Here is a 17,355-nt window from a genome sequence, read left to right on the forward strand (position 1 = left end):
TTCGACTAAATCTTTTTTTGAGATACAGCGACCAGAATTGAACACAGCACTCAAGGTGAGGTCGCACCATGGAGCAATACAGAGGCATTTAGTATTCTCAGTCTTATTTACCATCCCTTTCCTAATAATTCCTAGCATCCTGCTTGCTTTTTTGGCCCCCACCGCACACTGAGCAGAAGATTTCAGTGTATTGTCTACAATGACACCTAGATCTTTTTCTTGGGTACTGACTTCTAAGGTGTATCCTAGAATCAAGTAACTTTGATTTGGATAATTCTTCCCAATGTGCATTAGTTTGCATTTGTCCACGTTAAATTCTCCTTCACAGACCATAGTATGAAGCTTTTTTGAATGGATAGGAAAGTGGGAGCATATTGAACTGGGATGATCCATCAAGAATCAAATGGAGGGAAAAGATGGCACAAAGCAAGTTCAAAACAAGATGGTAAATGTCTTTGGTGAAAGTCAATGGCAGAAGTAATCAGTGATGGTCACTTCAGGCATGCCCTCAATTTCTACTCTGTTCCACTGGAATAGAGTATAAGAGGCATGTTACTTTATCTTGAAGTCCCTCGGGTCCATGTTGCTGAAGTGAATGATGTAGAGAGAGGGTAAAAGAAAAAAAAACATATTTGTGAAGTATTGCTCCAAATCTGGAAGCAGGTGATGATGCAGTGGAAGCCAGATGTATTGAAGCTTGAAGGCCAGGGGTGGTATGAAGGTAAACTCTGACCAAGGAGAACTTAATGAGGCAAGTGATGGTGTATGCAGTGGTAAAGGAACATAAGGTTTCCTTGATCACATATTCATTCTTCCTCAGTGAATGGTAGAAGGTAGAGGAAGAGTAGACCCTTTTCCCAAGTCTAATAGCATTTTCTGCCCTTGGGTGATGAGCGGAGTAGAAAATGCAGAGGTTTGATGGTTCCCTCACCAATTGTCTCAGAGGGAGAGTTAAAACCAGGGGTTATCTTGGTCGGTGGAGTTCTTAGCTTGAAGGATTTTGCAAAAGGTCATAGAGATTGAAAGGATTGGAGTGAAACTTGTTTTCTGCTATGCACAAAGAATGATATGAAGCAAGTCCATATTTGCCTTCATGTCCCATTCGCTTTGGGGTTCTGGAGAGCAGAGTTTGTATGTTAAAGGACTGTCTCTTCTAGGTAACTAGAATGTTTGGAGAAGCATAGTAGTATATGCTTAAGTGATTGTGTAGCCACTCTGGTACCCTTTGTGCATGAGAACATGTTGTCCCAGAGGAAATAAATGAAGAATTTTTGTGTTGTGAACTGCAATAAGAGGGACAGGTTACAGAAAAGGATGTGTATCTCAATGATCCAGATGTGACATGAAGAAACTGTCATTCCTCTGGTGCTGTTCCTTGCACTCCCTACTTCAGTAATCAACTGGTTGGTGCCAACTCAGCCACAGATTCTCAGCGCAGTAAAGTGCCACTGCATATTTCTAATAGCACAGGCAGCACCTTTTTTTTCCTGCCGTGCTGTTTTTACGTGCCTTGATGCTAGTGCATCAGCTCCACCTGATGCATCAGTAGTAGCCAAGGAATGCTGATTTATTGGCACTTTGTGTACCCTATAGCTGGTTGTTGGTACAGATCATCACCTCCTTCCAGCGATACTTGGGGGTGGTCAGTGCTGTGAAGTAGATGACTTAAGGACCTAAGCATCACCATAATGGGACAGTCTGAAGATCCATCAAGCCCAATATCCTCTTTCCAGCAGTAGCCAATCCAAGTTACAAATACCTAGCAAGATCCCAAAAGAGTAAAACAGATGATATGTGGTTTATCTCAGGAATAAACAATGGATTTTCCTAAGTCCATCTTAATAATGTCTTATGGACTTATTTTTTTAGGAGCTTGTCCAAACCATAAAACTTATTGTTGACTCAGAATGAAGCATTATTGAGGATCGTGGTCAATGCAGTGGTTGTGATGCACAAGACACTGCCCTGTGGCCATTTGCACTGCATGTGTTGCACTCCTCTGTGTCAATGCGGCTCTGCTACTTCTCCATACTAACAATTTGTTTTGGAGTGATGCCAAATAAGGCAGTTTTCATTAGAATTTCCAACACTGCTAATGCTGGAATACGCTGAAGTGCCGCCACCCACATATGGCACTATTTCACAGTCAAAGTAGACAACCAGAGTATGAAGGACCCTCTTGCTCAGATTGTGTGGAGCGAGAAAGAATGTTTAGCCTGCACTGGGCAGGGACAGATTTCTGTTGTGTATCAAGCTTTTTAGCTGTTTTTTCTACAATCGTATAAGAAAAACCTAATTGAACCCTGACGCAAGCGCTGTGCGCCGAAACACGGCCCATGTTAGGTCATTAAGGAAAGATTGGTGTTCAGGTTATACGATTAAAGGATCTGTGTCCTGCTTTTGAAGGCTCCTAGTGCTTTTTGGCTATTTGGACTTTGTTCTGTACTTTGGACCCTCTCTGTGTTGGCTTGTAGTCCCTTCTAAAGGCACATGCTGCATCAGTTGGTATGCAGCATGGATAAAAAAAAAGTTTCCTTCTCCATGAGAAATGAATCCTAAATCAGATGACTTTGGCAAAATCGGATAGCTATGGCTTACCAAAATACCTTGCAAGCTTAACAAATATAGTGGCCATTCCCTTCCAGCGACTACTGCTACTACAGCAGATTTAGCTGTGAAATTCAGTCTCTGCACAGTCAATCTTCAACAATCTGTATTGAACGGTAATAAAGTTCTACCTTCTTATCCATCTCTTGTTCAGTAGCCCACACAAGAAAGTTCTGATTGACAGAACATGTTTGGGCATACCCCCTGAGTAAGAGCAAGAACCTTTGCTCATTTGTGCAGTTAAATCTTCCAGAACTCAATATTCTCAATCCAGGGCATCATGATGAAACCGGTGTAACTGACTATCTTTGATTGTGGGCCCTTTATGACTCTCTCTTAAGAAAGGAGGCATGGATATAGATAAACTGGACTCTATATTAGGTTCTGACCTATAGGGTGTGGTAGAGATCTGCCTCAGAACTTTGTGAGAGCTTCTCTCAGGCAGATCTGCTTTTCAACTAATAAAGATGATTTAGACTGACAAAGGCTCTAGGAGCGTGCCTCTACAATCAGCTTATCCGCTCACATGGCATGATACGCTCAAAAATTTGGAAAATCTTGTTTTTCTCCTCCTTCCGAGGTTATTGGTGAGAGAACCAGCAAGGCTCTATTTCTCTACAGCTCCAGACAGCCAAGGGCATCCATTTCTTATTGTTTACCTCCCCTTAGTTTGTATAACTCACCAAAGATCATCATGTTAACAAGGAATAACTTTTACTTCATATGAGAAATCTATGAGTTGCAAGTCCAACACTTTAATAAGAGAGATTTTCCCAGGAGCAAGATGGCGTTATATATTTATTTGTTACATTTATATCCCACATTTTCCAACTTATTTGCAGGCTCAATGTGGCTTACAAGGTACTGAGAAGCGTTTGCCATTTCGGTTGATAACAAATACAAGATTGTGTTGTGCTCAAATGAGGTAGAAGTTGTAACCAGGTACTTCTAAGTGCAGCCAAGGATAGAACAATCTCCTCCAGCCACAGGCTCCTGGTACAGTCAAGAAAATAAATGTCCACCTGCAACTTCAATCTTAAGGACTTTATTCCATGCAGGTTTCTAGTAGACCTGATACACAGTTCCAACAGCAGCATTCACCTTCAATCTTAAGCACATATAAGCCACCGGAAAGTGCATGGCAAATAGTCCCCTTTAAGCAGTAGGCTATCAGCACATACCAGGATTCAATACAGGCTCACAGTCAGCTCCAGTCTGGGCTCTTTATCCAGTGCACAATAAACAGTAGTTCAATTCCAAATAGAAGCAGTTCTTTCAGTTCATCACAGTTAAATCACAAAGCAGCAGTTTCTACCTTCTTCTCTCTTTACCTTCAGGAGAGTTCAATACTTTAGGGACTCTCATACCCAAGGGATTTCACCCTGCATCAGCTTCACTGGTAAATTCAATACTTTAGGGACCTCCGTTACCCAAGGATTTTCAGCCTGCAAATACTTTTGGGACTTCCTCACACCCAAGGGATTTCAGCCTGCTTCAGTACTTTAGGGACCTCTCTTACCCAAGGATTTTCAGCCTGCAACTGCTTCGCTCTCTCTCTCTCTCTGCTTCTCTCTCCTTTGGGACTCCTTCCCACCTGCCTAATCAATCCCTGGCTTCTGCTGCCACAACCAATCATTCTCCTTCCATTAGCTTCCCCCACACCCATACCAGCTGAGTTAAGCATTAGACTAATGATGAGCTCCTGCACACAGGGTTTCCTATCTCTCTTTCCCCCTAGTGGCAGCCAATCTACACATCCTGCCAGCTTACACCCATGTCTTCCCCTATTGCAGCTAGGAGTTCAGTCCGGGTTCCTCATCTCACCCCCTGGCTCCTTGCCTGTAATGCCTTCTGGGACTTGTATTTCGAACTGACACTGCCTTAACCCAACTATCCTGGATGTGACTTTATCACAAAGTGAATCGGTGTCATGGGGTAGAGGATAGTAAATTGTCCAGTACGATCATTGATTATGTTGTGTTGCTGGGTGTGGGGATTCATGTTGGATCAGTGGGATAAGCTTTTTTTGAAGAGGTGAGTTTTTAATGATTTCCTGAAGTTTAGGTGGTCATGTATTTTCACTGCATACTGCCTGTAAACCACCTCATTGGATTCTGCGGAACACTGATTTTCACCTGTTCCCCTCTTGCTGTCATCTGACTTTTCTCGTCAACAGTGTCTGACTGAGGATCGGCGCGTTTGTATCGGGGGTGTGGTGATGGGTGCCATTGAGCATGGTCCGGCCCAGGTCCACCCAGCAGGGTCCGAACTGCTACAGGAGCCTCGTTTGGACCACCACCAGCGTGCATCAGTCTGTTCCTTCAAGCCGCTTGCTTCATCTGCACTGCGACTTTCCCCCCGACCCGACATACTCTGTCTGTGCCTGCTGTCACTCATTCCGCCGATCGATCGCTGGCCGTTGGACGCTAGCAGCGCCGTCGTGCACTCTTGGAAAGTGCGTCTCATGGTGGGGGGGTTTCGTCTCCTGCTGTCTTTTGGCTTTCACTTTCACATCTGCTGTTAGTCATTGGAGATGCCGAAGATTGAATGGACCGCTGTGCTGGTTGTCATGGCGGCTGCAGTGGACGGTTGGAGGGGCAGATTACAGCTTCATCACCACCATGCAGGGTCGGCATGGACTGTCCAGACGATTCACCTCGCTTCCTGTCCTCGAAGGCAAGCTTTCTCGCAACTAGTCTCGACGGTTCTGCCATGGCTCTCCATTGTAGACTGTCTTGTTGAAAACGGTTCCACTACTCATAATCATCTCAGCTTCAGGAGTCTACCTCAGTCCAGCCTATCTCGGATAGCCTACTCCTCGGATTCATCATAACAGTCCTTCCTAATAACATCTTCATGGACCATTTTAGACCCTCTTGCCCTTTCCCTCTTTTCTACTTCCCTTGTTCCTTCAATCCTATCTCATTGATTGTAAATGTTTAACAACTGATCTGGCGACAGCCTATCATTACATTGTAAGCCACTTTGAGCCTGCACACCTGTGGGAAAAAGTGGGATATAAATTGCTAAAATAAATAAATAAATATGGGAGTCCATTCCATAGTTGTGCACTTATGTAGGAGAAGCTAGTTGCATAGGATGTTTTGTATTTTAGCTTTTTGCAGTTTGGGTAATGTAGGTTTAGGTATGATCGTGCTGATCCGAGTCTGTTTCTAGTTGGCAGATCTATGAGGTCTGTCATGTATCCTGGGACTACGCTGTAGATGATTTTATGGATAAATGTGCAGATTTTGAAGATGATCCATTCTTTGATTGGGAGCCAGTGCATGAATGATAGGTACCTGGAATGCCCTCCTGCGGGAGGTGGTGGAGATGAAAATGGTAATAGAATTCAAAAATGCGTGGCATAAATACAAAGGAATCCTCTATAGAAGGCATGGAACCAGACAGCCGTAGCGGTAATTAGATGGAAACGCCAGTAATTGGGAAGCAAAGTCAATGCTGGGCAGATTTCAACGGTCTGTGCCCTGATCGTGACTGGACAGATTTGGATGGGCTGGAGTGGGACTTCGATAACAACTTCAAAAGCTGGAAAGCAAGGCCTGTCCGGGCAGACTTCTATGTTCTGTACCCTGAAAATGGCAAGGACAAATCAATATCAAGTATACATATGTAGTATCATATCATACCTTTATATTATGAGTTTATCTTAGGCAGACTAGATGGACCATAGTGTCTTTATCTGCTGTCATCTACTATGTTACTATATAGAATAAGATGCCAAGGCAGTTCTCTCCTACCTTTACAGGTATTTTCCATTTGAATTTACTTTATTTACTTGCTGAAGCAATGGGGCAAGATTAGAGGAACTCTTCTCCCCCCCCCCCCCCCCCCCACATCTGCAACTGCCTCTGCTTATTAGACTACCATTACCATCTATACAGTTACTGTTGCTTTGGGTGGAGCTGCTGTTGTGCCAGGGAAGAGTCTCGATTTGTCTAGTGAACCTTCATGGAGCCTGCTAGGACCTGAACCCTGTCCATGCCCAGGACTAAACATTGATGAAACACTGCACAAGCAGGAAGGGCCTGTGATTGTCTCTGGGAGCATGGATCAGACCCTTCAACAGATCCCAGACCATGCTGACTTTCAACAGATGTTTCAGTTGATTTCAGTTTCACTGATGGAGGGAAGCCTGATAGACTACAGATTTGGTAACTGAAACTGCTACCTCTCAAACTACTTCTTTTGTCTCAGTTCCTCATCCACTTGAGAAACCATCGGTGGTAACATTGGAGAGTTTGTGTACAACCATTGAGATGCTACATAAGGTTTTTCCTCTTTTTTTTCTCAAAATCTTTATCCTCTAATGCTAAAATACAAGATATTGATACCAAATTGAACCAGCAGTCCTCTAGATTGGATAAGTTGGAAAATAATGTGGAGATCTTAAGAATGCGTAGTGTTATGGCTCAAGATAAATTAATTCTGTTCAGAAAGATTGAGAACTTGGAAAATGCCAATAGAAATCTTGCAAAAGACCAAGTTTGGAACAGCAGTTCTAGGTTATGTGGGAACCGTCTCCTCCTACATAAGTGCATACATAAGTACATAAGTATTGCCATACTGGGAAAGACCAAAGGTCCATGAAGCCCAGCATTCTGTTTCCAACAGTGGCCAATCCAGGTCACAAATACCCGGCAAGATCCCAAATATGTACAAAACATTTTATACTGCTTATTCCAGAAATAGTGGATTTTCCCCAACTCCATTTAATAACGGTCTATGGACTTTTCCTTTAGGAAGCCGTCCAAACCTTTTTAAAACTCCGCTAAGCTAACCGCCTTTACTACATTCTCTGGCAACGAATTCCAGAGTTTAATTACACGTTGAGTGAAAAAAACATTTCTCCGATTCGTTTTAAATTTACTACATTGTAGCTTCATTGCATACCTCCTAGTCTTAGTATTTTTGGAAACCTTAAACAGACGCTTCACATCTACCCGTTCAACTCCACTCATTATTTTATAGACCTCTATCATATCTCCCCTCAGCTGCCTTTTCTCCAAGCTGAAGAGCCCTAGCTGCTTTAGCCTTTCCTCATAGGGAAGTCGTCCCATCCCCTTTACCATTTTCGTCGCCCTTCTCTGCACCTTTTCTAATTCCACTATATCTTTTTTGAGATGCGGCGACCAGAATTGAACACAATATTCGAGGTGCGGTTGCACCATGGAGCGATACAAAGGCATTATAACATCCTCATTTTTGTTTTCCATTCCTTTCCTAATAATACCTAACATTCTATTTGCTTTCTTAGCTGCAGCAGCACACTGAGCAGAAAGATTCAACGTATCATCAGCGATGACACCTAGATCCCTTTCTTGGTTGGTGACTCCTAATGTGGAACCTTGCATGACGTAGCTATAATTTGGGTTCCTCTTTCCCACATGCATCACTTTGCACTTGCTCACATTAAACGTCAGCTGCCATTTAGACGCCCAGTCTCCCAGTCTCGTAAGGTCCTCTTGTAATTTTTCACAATCCTCCCGTGATTTAACAACTTTGAATAACTTTGTGTCATCAGCAAATTTAATTACCTCACTAGTTACTCTCATCTCTAGGATATTTATAAAAATGAATCGGAGAAAATATTTCTTCACTCAATGTGTAATTAAACTCTGAAATTCGTTGCCAGAGAATGTGGTAAAGGCGGTTCGCTTAGCGGAGTTTTAAAAAGGTTTGGACAGCTTCCTAAAGGAAAAGTCCATAGACCGTTATTAAATGGAGTTGGGGAAAATCCACTATTTCTGGGATAAGCAGTATAAAAGGTTTTGTACATATTTGGGATCTTGCCAGATATTTGTGATCTGGATTGGCCACTGTTGGAAACAGGATGCTGGGCTTGATGGACCTTTGGTCTTTCCCAGTATGGCAATGCTTATGTACTTATGTTAAAAAGCAGCAGTCCCAGCACAGACCCCTGGGGAACACCACTAACTACCCTTCTCCATTGAAAATACTGACCATTTAACCCTACTCTCTGTTTTCTATCTTTTAACCAGTTTTTAATCCACAGTAGAACACTACCTCCTATCCCATGTCTCTCCAATTTCCTCTGGAGTCTTTCATGAGGTACTTTGTCAAACGCCTTCTGAAAATCCAGATACACAATATCAACCGGCTCACCTTTATCCACATGTTTGTTCACCCCTTCAAAGAAATGCAGTAGATTGGTGAGGCAAGATTTCCCTTCACTAAATCCATGTTGACTTTGTCTCATTAATCCATGCTTTTGAATATACTCTGTAATTTTGTTCTTAATAATAGTCTCTACCATTTTGCCCAGCACTGATGTCAGACTCACCGGTCTATAATTTCCCGGATCTCCTCTGGAACCTTTTTTAAAAATCGGCGTTACATTTGCTACCCTCCAATCTTCCGGTACCATGCTCGATTTTAAGGATAAATTACATATCCATATCCATAAATTACAAATCCTCTTCAAATGATTTATTATCTTACTTAAATTCCTAGTTCTGGAAGAGAAAAAGGGCCATATATGTGCTCTTTTGGAATCATCACAAGAAGTTGTTTGTGGTAGATCACACTACTGGTGTCATTTGTATTTTTTTTTGTTTTGTTACATTTTTACCCCGTGCTTTCCCACTCATGGCAGGCTCAATGCGGCTTACATTAGGCAATGGAGGGTTAAGTGACTTGCCCAGAGTCACAAGGAGCTGCCTGTGCCTGAAGTGGGAATCAAACTCAGTTCCTCAGTTCCCCAGGACCAAGTCCACCACCCTAACCACTAGGCCACTCCTCCACTCAGGATAGAGTCAATTCTAAGACTATACCATCGAGCTAAAGACACTACGTTTCTAGGGTCTAAGGTTCAAGTTTACCCAGATGTATCAAGGTGGGCGCAGTCTAGAAGGAAAACATTTCTTGATTTAAGACAACCTACAGATTTTCTTGGAGTGACCTTTCAATTAAGATTTCCCTGCAACTATATTGTTTCCTTGCAAAATACTTTTTTGTGTGTGTTTTGAGCCTTCACAGCTTAGTTTTTTTCTGGAAGGAAAAGGTGTTTCCTTTGGAACTCATTAAACTCCATGTTTAAATTTGTATAAGCAGTAAGTTTATATATTACTCCTATTTCTTTTTGCATTTATTTGAATTTGCCAACTTTCTGCAACTTGTGGCTCTTAACTCCCCACAATGTGGACTGTTGTTAAGTTACACTTTCTTTCCATTATTGAATTATTTCTTTTCTTATTTAAATTATTTCTGTTTTTCAAAGTTATTCTTTGATTTTATACTTTTTCAAATGCATATTAAAAAAAAAAAAAAAAAAAAGATTTTCCCTTGGTGCTCGAATGCAGATGATAATCCCTTCCAGTTGCTCATGAGACATCTCCATTGAATACCCTTATTACCCATCATATGCAAAACTGGTCATCCTCAGTCAGAGCTTACCTCTGTGCCAGCTCAGACCTTCACAACAAATCTAGCTTTTTCTCCTCTTTACGTGTTACCCTAATTTGGTACCCTATAACATAAATGTGCTCCATTTAAACAGTTTTCTTTTTAATAAAAAAAACTGTCTTGGAAATGTCCCTTTCATGCAGTGCTTATCTCTTTAAAATGGATCTGTGTCTTGAAGCTCAGCTGTAGAGCACTGTGGTTGTGAGGGGCCTTAAGTTACTTTCATTGCTGGCCTTTATCCACTGAGTTCCTACCAGCATGTTTATTCTAGTTCACAGTGTAAAGTTGATTGCTCACTTTTCATCCTTGGTAGCTCCTGTAGTGACTGCATTCAGCTTCATTCCTGTCTAGGTGGAAAGGCTATGCACTCTATACTATAAAGGAGCACTTACCTTCATCTCTAGGAAGTCTGACACCATAGGCAGTCTTCACTGTTGTTTGCCTCCTTAGATCCAAAATTGCACAATATCCGCTTATAAGCAAGCAAGATGAACTTTGACACACAAAACCCACCAAATCTGAGCTGTTCAAAACAAAATTTCTTACTGCAGACCATGAGGAGCTTTCGCCTTTTCTTGAAGAAACTAATACGCTTGTCTGCTCCCCAGAACCCAGATTTCTTGACCATATCAACTCACATTCTCAATAACTGGCTTTTGGCATGCATTAATTTTCCATCTACAAATAGACTGATAGTTCTTTTGGCCACATGCTCCTTTGAACTGCATTTCTTCCATTGTAGGCATATCAGCAGAACAGTTCCAACTCTAGATCTCCAGTAGCCATTTTTTTCAATGCATCAAGTGTACCCCTGGTCTTTTCTGAGTCCATTGTTTCACTTGACTGTTTTGGGATCTGAATGCTGATTTTTCATTATTTTACTCTTTGTTCACATTGTCCGGGATCTGGTGTTCCATGGTGCCCTCAATGCTCCTGTTAATTTCCTCTGTAGTTTCCCAATAATGCTTGTCGCCCATTAGTATTCCCCGTTGTTATATTTATCTTACTTTTAACTTAACCTCATCTACATGGTTTCATCTTACCATAGCCTGCCATTAAGACTGTAAAGGGTGGACACAAGTCCCTCTACATAGCATTACTTCATAGCCATTTGCTTGGGAGTCACTAGTGTGTAGCTCACTAATCCAGCTTTTCCTTGGAGAAAGTGTATTTGGTTGCCTTTAATGGAGGTTCTCCATGGGCAGCAGGATAAGTCGGCCTTAAAAACCCCATTGCCTGCAGCTGGAGAATGCATTGGAGTGGCAACAAGTGGGACTGTGATATTGGGTGGCTAGCATATGCTCAGAAATGCCTTTTGAGGCTTTTCAGAGCTCTAGGAGAGCTAATATGCCCATGGTACTGTTGGATGACATCACTGGTATGTGGTTGATTTATCCTGCTACCAATGGAGAATCCCTGTTAAAGGTAAACAACTACATTATACCAATTATTAGTGCTTTACCATTGGTTAACACCTTGACAATGCCTTGAAAGTCATGTGGCATCTGGTATTTTTTTCCTGAACTCTGCATTCTCTTTTGCAGGACTTGAATAAGAAGCAGACACAGAAGGACTTGGAGTGTGCTATGTTGCTCCGACAGCATGAGTCCACGCAAGAATTGGAGTTCCGTCACTTGCACACACTGCAACGTACTCGCACTGAATTGACCCGCCTGCAGCACCAGACTGAGCTCACTAATCAGATGGAATACAACAAACGTCGTGAGCAGGAACTGCGCCAGAAGCATGCCGCCGAGGTCCGCCAACAACCCAAGAGCCTCAAAGTAGGTCCCCAGGGAGATGCACAGGGGGACATGCACGAACAGGGGCTCCCAAAAGCTGTGGCAGATAGGCCAGAGCAAGAGGAAGAGGGGAAACTTTGTGACCTGGACTCCCTCAACAGCTTTAGGGTCACAGCACCCCTCAGCTGTGTAGAGGAGGGTGGGGAGCGGGGCCCTGCCGATGGCTGCCTCTGTGAGGTGCCATATTTTGAGTTGCAGTCTTCAGCTGGCAAGAGAGGCCCTGAGTCATTGGAGACCCATGCCTTCCCAACCTTCTATGAGGATGGCCTAGAGCTGCCAGATGTTGAGGACCCTTCTTTCTCTGATGGACCTCCTCCAGAACCCATGGCCCAGCGCAGCTCCTTCTTGCCCACTCTTCTCCCCCACGTGTTCTGTGCAACTTTGGCCTTCCTGATAGCAGCCTATCCTGGCTTCCCATTTGTATTCCTCTTGCTGGTGGTGCTGCTGACACTGGCACAGCGAGGTGGGGGCTCAAGACTTGATGCCTTCCTATTGGCCTCAGAGGCTGTGGCAGTGTCGCTAGTTGTGGCATATGTCCTCTTGCACAGTGTTTTCTTAGTCTCTGCTTCTGTTTTTTTGCTGGTGGCCAAGGTGAGTGGTTGTCTTATCATTCTGGCCCTTAGCTATCGTCTGTATCTCTACTATGTTCCAGTCATCCTGGTTACTGTATACTTTCTCACCTCACCATATCTCTTCCTTTCCCTCTATCTGCTTGTTGTGCTGGTCTTCCAGCCTGCCAGAGAGTGCCTACGTGGCTTACCTCGGAAAGCCTCTCGTCTCTGGCTCCGGGCCCTTCTTCGTCTGCCCCGACCTGCTTTCCGGGCCCTACAGCGCTGTGGTGTGGTGAGCGAGAAGCGCCTTTTCTACCTCTTCCCCAAGACTTACAAGGCTGGTTTCAGAAGTAGGATCCCAGTTCTTGCCCGGGGACACCACAAAGATAGTGTTTTTGGTTGGCACTATGTCTGGAGCACCCTGATATCCCCCCCAACTCAAATTATGCGCAGGCTGAACCTGTGGCTGGTGGCATTAGCAAAGAAGCTGAGCACCAAGCTTCCTTCTGCAGCCTTGCTGTATCTAAAGGGCATGAGATTGTTAACAGCAGAGAAACCCAGCCGCATCCCCCGCCTTCTGAGCAGGGCACAGCGACAGGTCCAACTTATCCCCCGCCGCCGTGGTGCACAGCTTGTGAGGAGAGGTAGCAATCGCCGCCCACCACCCTGGAGATGAACCATTACCTGTATTGGCCATTGTGCCATGTGTCCATAGCCAATGGCTGAGAAGCCGCAGGTCACAAACTGATGTCACAAGTAGAGAGAATACTTCCTGAGCCTTGTGTTCCATTGTCATTCTGCAGTGACTAAAATCTGTTGGTTTACCAATCAAGTAAAATCAAGTGATGTATAAGCAGTAAACTTATATGTAAGCCAGGGGTCACAGAGCAGAGGCACCTATAGGTATCACCCACGAGGGAATGATTGAAGCACTTGTGAGAATTAAGTGTCTTGTTTTTATCCTGTGTTCTGACAATTTGGCTTATCAATTTTGCCTCTTTTTCTTTAGCAGTCTTTACTCCCTCTTCCTTTTACTAGACACCTCTATGGGGATATTGTGTATAATACAGGGAGAGCTTCTGTAGGGGTTGGCTGCCCTCCAGGTATTACTAGAGCCAGACACCTTGACCTAAGTCAAACAGAATAGTAGCTATGGCTGGTTCTGTGCTTTCCACTTCCACTTCCCCTTAGACTTTTTAAACTTGATTATCTGATCATGCAGAAAAGGGTTCTTGTATAGGTATTGCTGCTTTAGTCAGGAGCCCCCACAGTCCACAGTTTATAAATTAAACTATTGGGGTTCCTCACTGTGCAGATCATTTTTGGTTCACTGGAGGCACTCATATTGTGACAGTGATGTCATGCACATGTGATTGATCCCTGTTTGCATTGAAATCTCAGGTGAGAGGTGAGAATGTGATGTCATATTGCTGACACTGATTGTAGAAAAGCCAAGATATAAAGGGGAATTAAGCTACTCCACAATAAATAATACCAAACAGGAATAGTAGACACAACGTGGCAACAGACCCAATCAAACAGAACACCACATGTCTAATAACGGCTTATGACATTTTTTTAAAATTATATTTTATTATTCATTTTTTATTTCTTATTTTTAACTTTTATTTTTTATATAGAAACACAGAGGCATCAGATATTTTTCAAAAGAGTGAGCTATTGGATCTCTTGTGTTTATTTTTTAAATGTATAAAATTCTCTGTGTATGCCTTAAAAACACACTTGAACAAAAGGAAAGAAAAACAGAGCGACTAATTAGCTTACGTGTGCAGTTAGCAAATATCGCTGGCCAGCTGTCAAAGGAACACACCTGACGCCCACATCAACCAAAGGCATTTCGGTCAGTAAGACCTGCATCTGGGGTAGTTGAAAAGCAGTTGCTAGAATCCTTCAAGCTTGTCTTTGAGATTTGCCATCAGCAACAGCAAACTACTCTGGATGCAGGTCTTACCGAAACGCCTTTCGTTTGATTGGGTCTGTTGCCACATTGCATCTGTTACTATTTCATTTTGGTATCACTGGTTGTAGAAAAGGCATACTAACAGGATTTCAGCCCCATACTTGTAATGGATGATTGTTTTTTATATATATTTATATTTTGCTGCTGAAATTTTCCAAGGGAAAACACTTCTAGAAACTTAAGGATAACCAAATATGAAAAACAACAACAATCTGTTGACCAGAGCAATTGCCTATGAACAAGAGTTGTCACTTTCTGTGTAGCGGCCTAAAATGCAGTAAGTTTGCACAGTATTTTGTGTGTGTGTGATGGTTTGTGTCTGTAATGGTATGTGTGAGGGTTTGTTTGTTTTTTTTCTTGCAGTGAGAGGGGTCCCACTTTCCCTTGCATGGATGGTTGCTGGTTAACCATGAGCCTTTAAACCTCAGTGCATGCTATTGATTAATTTACTTTGAATGTTTGCAGATAACTTTTAACAGTTGAGCTTTTCTATGCACTGTTCTCTGGGAGAGTCTGCATTCTTAGTGTCCATTGTCTGATCTGTCTTCACCTCTTAGAGCTTGTGTGTTTTAACTTGGTTAAGTTGTTATAACTCTCTGGACCTACCCATTGGCTCCTGGTATACTCATTGGCATTCTTTATCTTGCACTCTACAGAACAGACTACCTTTCTTCCTATCTCCCCTTCTGAGGTTTTAATTTCTGAGGTGCTAACCCCATATTGCTGCTGTCTTCACATTTTTGTGGAGCCCTCCATGTTAGATATAGAAGGCTTGTAGAAGCACATTTCTTTCTTTTTGAATTGAGCACATCTCATTTCTGTTGGACTGTGTTCAATTTTGGTGGTATAGATGGTTATGACCATGTGAGCCCCTTGCTCTGTCATCGTGCTTTAATATGATCTCTACAAAGAGGCAGCTCAGAATGGGAAGGGAGGGCACAGAGCCATTATGAGACAACTATTTCATCTTCTGTTGCTGTTTTCTTGGATGGGACCCTCTCCTTATGCATGTCTTTCTCCATCTGTAATGCCATGTAAATGTAGGGAACCAAAATTTCCTGTTCTTACTAGTTTTCAGATACTGCCCCACCCCATCCCATAAATACACACATTTTCCTTGGTTCTGTGGGATTCCTTGGGGCTGTCCAATATTAGCAACTGTGGAACACATGTTAAAGGAAGGTGTGAAAGACCTGGGTGTGTGGGTGAGGTTCTAATGTTAGAAGTTGCTGCTGATTTTATAATAGCATCTTGCCATCAGTGCCTTAATTCTTTCAGGACAAAACAGTGACATTTATAAATCATATAACTATATTCCAGCAGTCATCGTATGTCAGGGCAGGGTCCTCTGATACCTTCCCCCTCCCCCCCACAAAAAAATTAATATTCACACAAACCTTCCTAATGTCCCACACACACTTTGCATAGAAAACAAATATACATATATATATATATATATATATAAATTGATATATTTATTTTTGTTTGTAATGCATTTTGCTTCTTAAGTGTATTTATTTGATTTTTTTAATTTTATTTTATATTGGACATTTTTTGTAAGCTTACAAAATCAACTGTCTCTGGTGTGCTTTTTTTTATTTTGCTGTGATATATACTTTTTTTTTTTTTTAAATTTAAAAGTGATGTCTGGTTTCACCTTGACGCTCTCCATCCACCCCTTCCCCGAATCACCAAACATTTGTATACATTTTGTTCTTTTAATAAAAAGCCAAAATTGTTTTAAGTGACTTGTGATGTGTGGGTTTGCTTTATCCATCCATAAATCCTTCTAATGGGTAAGAGAAAGCAGAATTGTGATAATTGGTTTCCTTCACCTTCCTTTCTCTTGAAAAAGCATAACAAATCCCTCCATCCAGCAGTTGTAGCATGTTTGCAATGAGAAGGCAGCTTTGGCACCGTTCCTCTTGACATCATGAAGTTTCTTTCATTAACACCATCTGCTTCTGCTGTTCATTAAAATGCCCTGTATATAAATGATTCTCCTTTAGATGGTACATGTGTGACTGCTCTGTGACTCTGCTAGCTCACATTTTCTCAGATTATTGAAAATCAGTTTTTGTCACTCTGCAGCAATCAAGAGGATAAAGTGGAATGCAAAACTCTAGCTGTGGTTTATCTCTAACTGATGTTGGCAGACATAGAATAGTCATAATTCAGTAATATCTCATAAACAACTGATAAGATCTGAATAGGAAGAGCACATCTCAAACTTTGTGTTTCATGGTCACTCTTTATCATTGCTGTGTCTTCTGTAAACTTATCCTATAGAACACAACCTGTTGCATTCCATTGTCAGCCTTCAACAGATAAAATTGTTATGAAGAAAAGTTGGTATGACCTAGTGAGTTGGGCAAATGTGAGCTAGCTAGAGGAGATAGCGGAGCTGCACACACAGACTTTGTGATTGTTAGCAGGAGGTCTCTTAAGGCTTACATTTTTGGATTTCTTGTGGAAACAAAATTGCAACAGTGGAAAAGATGTAGCTATGTGTATGATGCACATCTTTGGGCAGTTTCATGAGTCTTGCTTCTCCTTTCATACCAGGTGAAGTGACTGGGTGTTTGAACTGTTCAAAAGCACTTTAATTCCCTAGCATGTAGGAAGAAAGAAAGATATTACCTTTTAGCATTTTCATGCTTTCATAAGGGCTAGATCTGTCTGTTGGCCACTTGGTGAGTCCTGAATATCCAGAAGCCCCTCTGGGTTAATTCCAAAGACAGTACTGTACCACCAGTTGAGGCAGGCCCTTGAAAGAGAGTAGCAAAATGAGAGAGCAAGCTGGGGTTTTTTCCCCCAATACCTCCATCTAAAGGGGTAAACTTAGCAAATATACCAAAAAAAGGTTTAATAACAATTTAACTGGTGAACACAGAATAATAACCCTAGTCTCCAATGGAGTGGAGGTTTATATATTTGAAGATGGCCCTGAGTGACTTGATGTTTAGTG

The 17,355-nt window shown here is 42.3% G+C and overlaps 1 protein-coding gene across 6 annotated transcripts in view; it reads left to right on the forward strand.

Moving 5' to 3' along the window:
• The window catches only part of TAOK2 (TAO kinase 2), a 247,963-nt gene that overhangs the window by 176,899 nt on the left and 53,709 nt on the right, over window positions 1-17,355 (forward strand). For 4 of the 6 annotated variants that reach the window (XM_030208775.1, XM_030208776.1, XM_030208778.1 and 1 more), the window contains one exon: window positions 11,598-16,125. In XM_030208775.1, coding sequence (XP_030064635.1) covers window positions 11,598-13,082 — 1,485 coding nt within the window. In that variant the 3' untranslated portion in view covers window positions 13,083-16,125. Of the gene's footprint in view, window positions 1-11,597; window positions 16,126-17,355 lie in introns of those variants that run through there. The other 2 variants (XM_030208780.1, XM_030208781.1) reach the window with 1 other exon arrangement.

Source organism: Microcaecilia unicolor, chromosome 7 (assembly GCF_901765095.1).
Source record: "Microcaecilia unicolor chromosome 7, aMicUni1.1, whole genome shotgun sequence".
NCBI classification, from domain to species: Eukaryota; Metazoa; Chordata; class Amphibia; order Gymnophiona; family Siphonopidae; genus Microcaecilia; species Microcaecilia unicolor.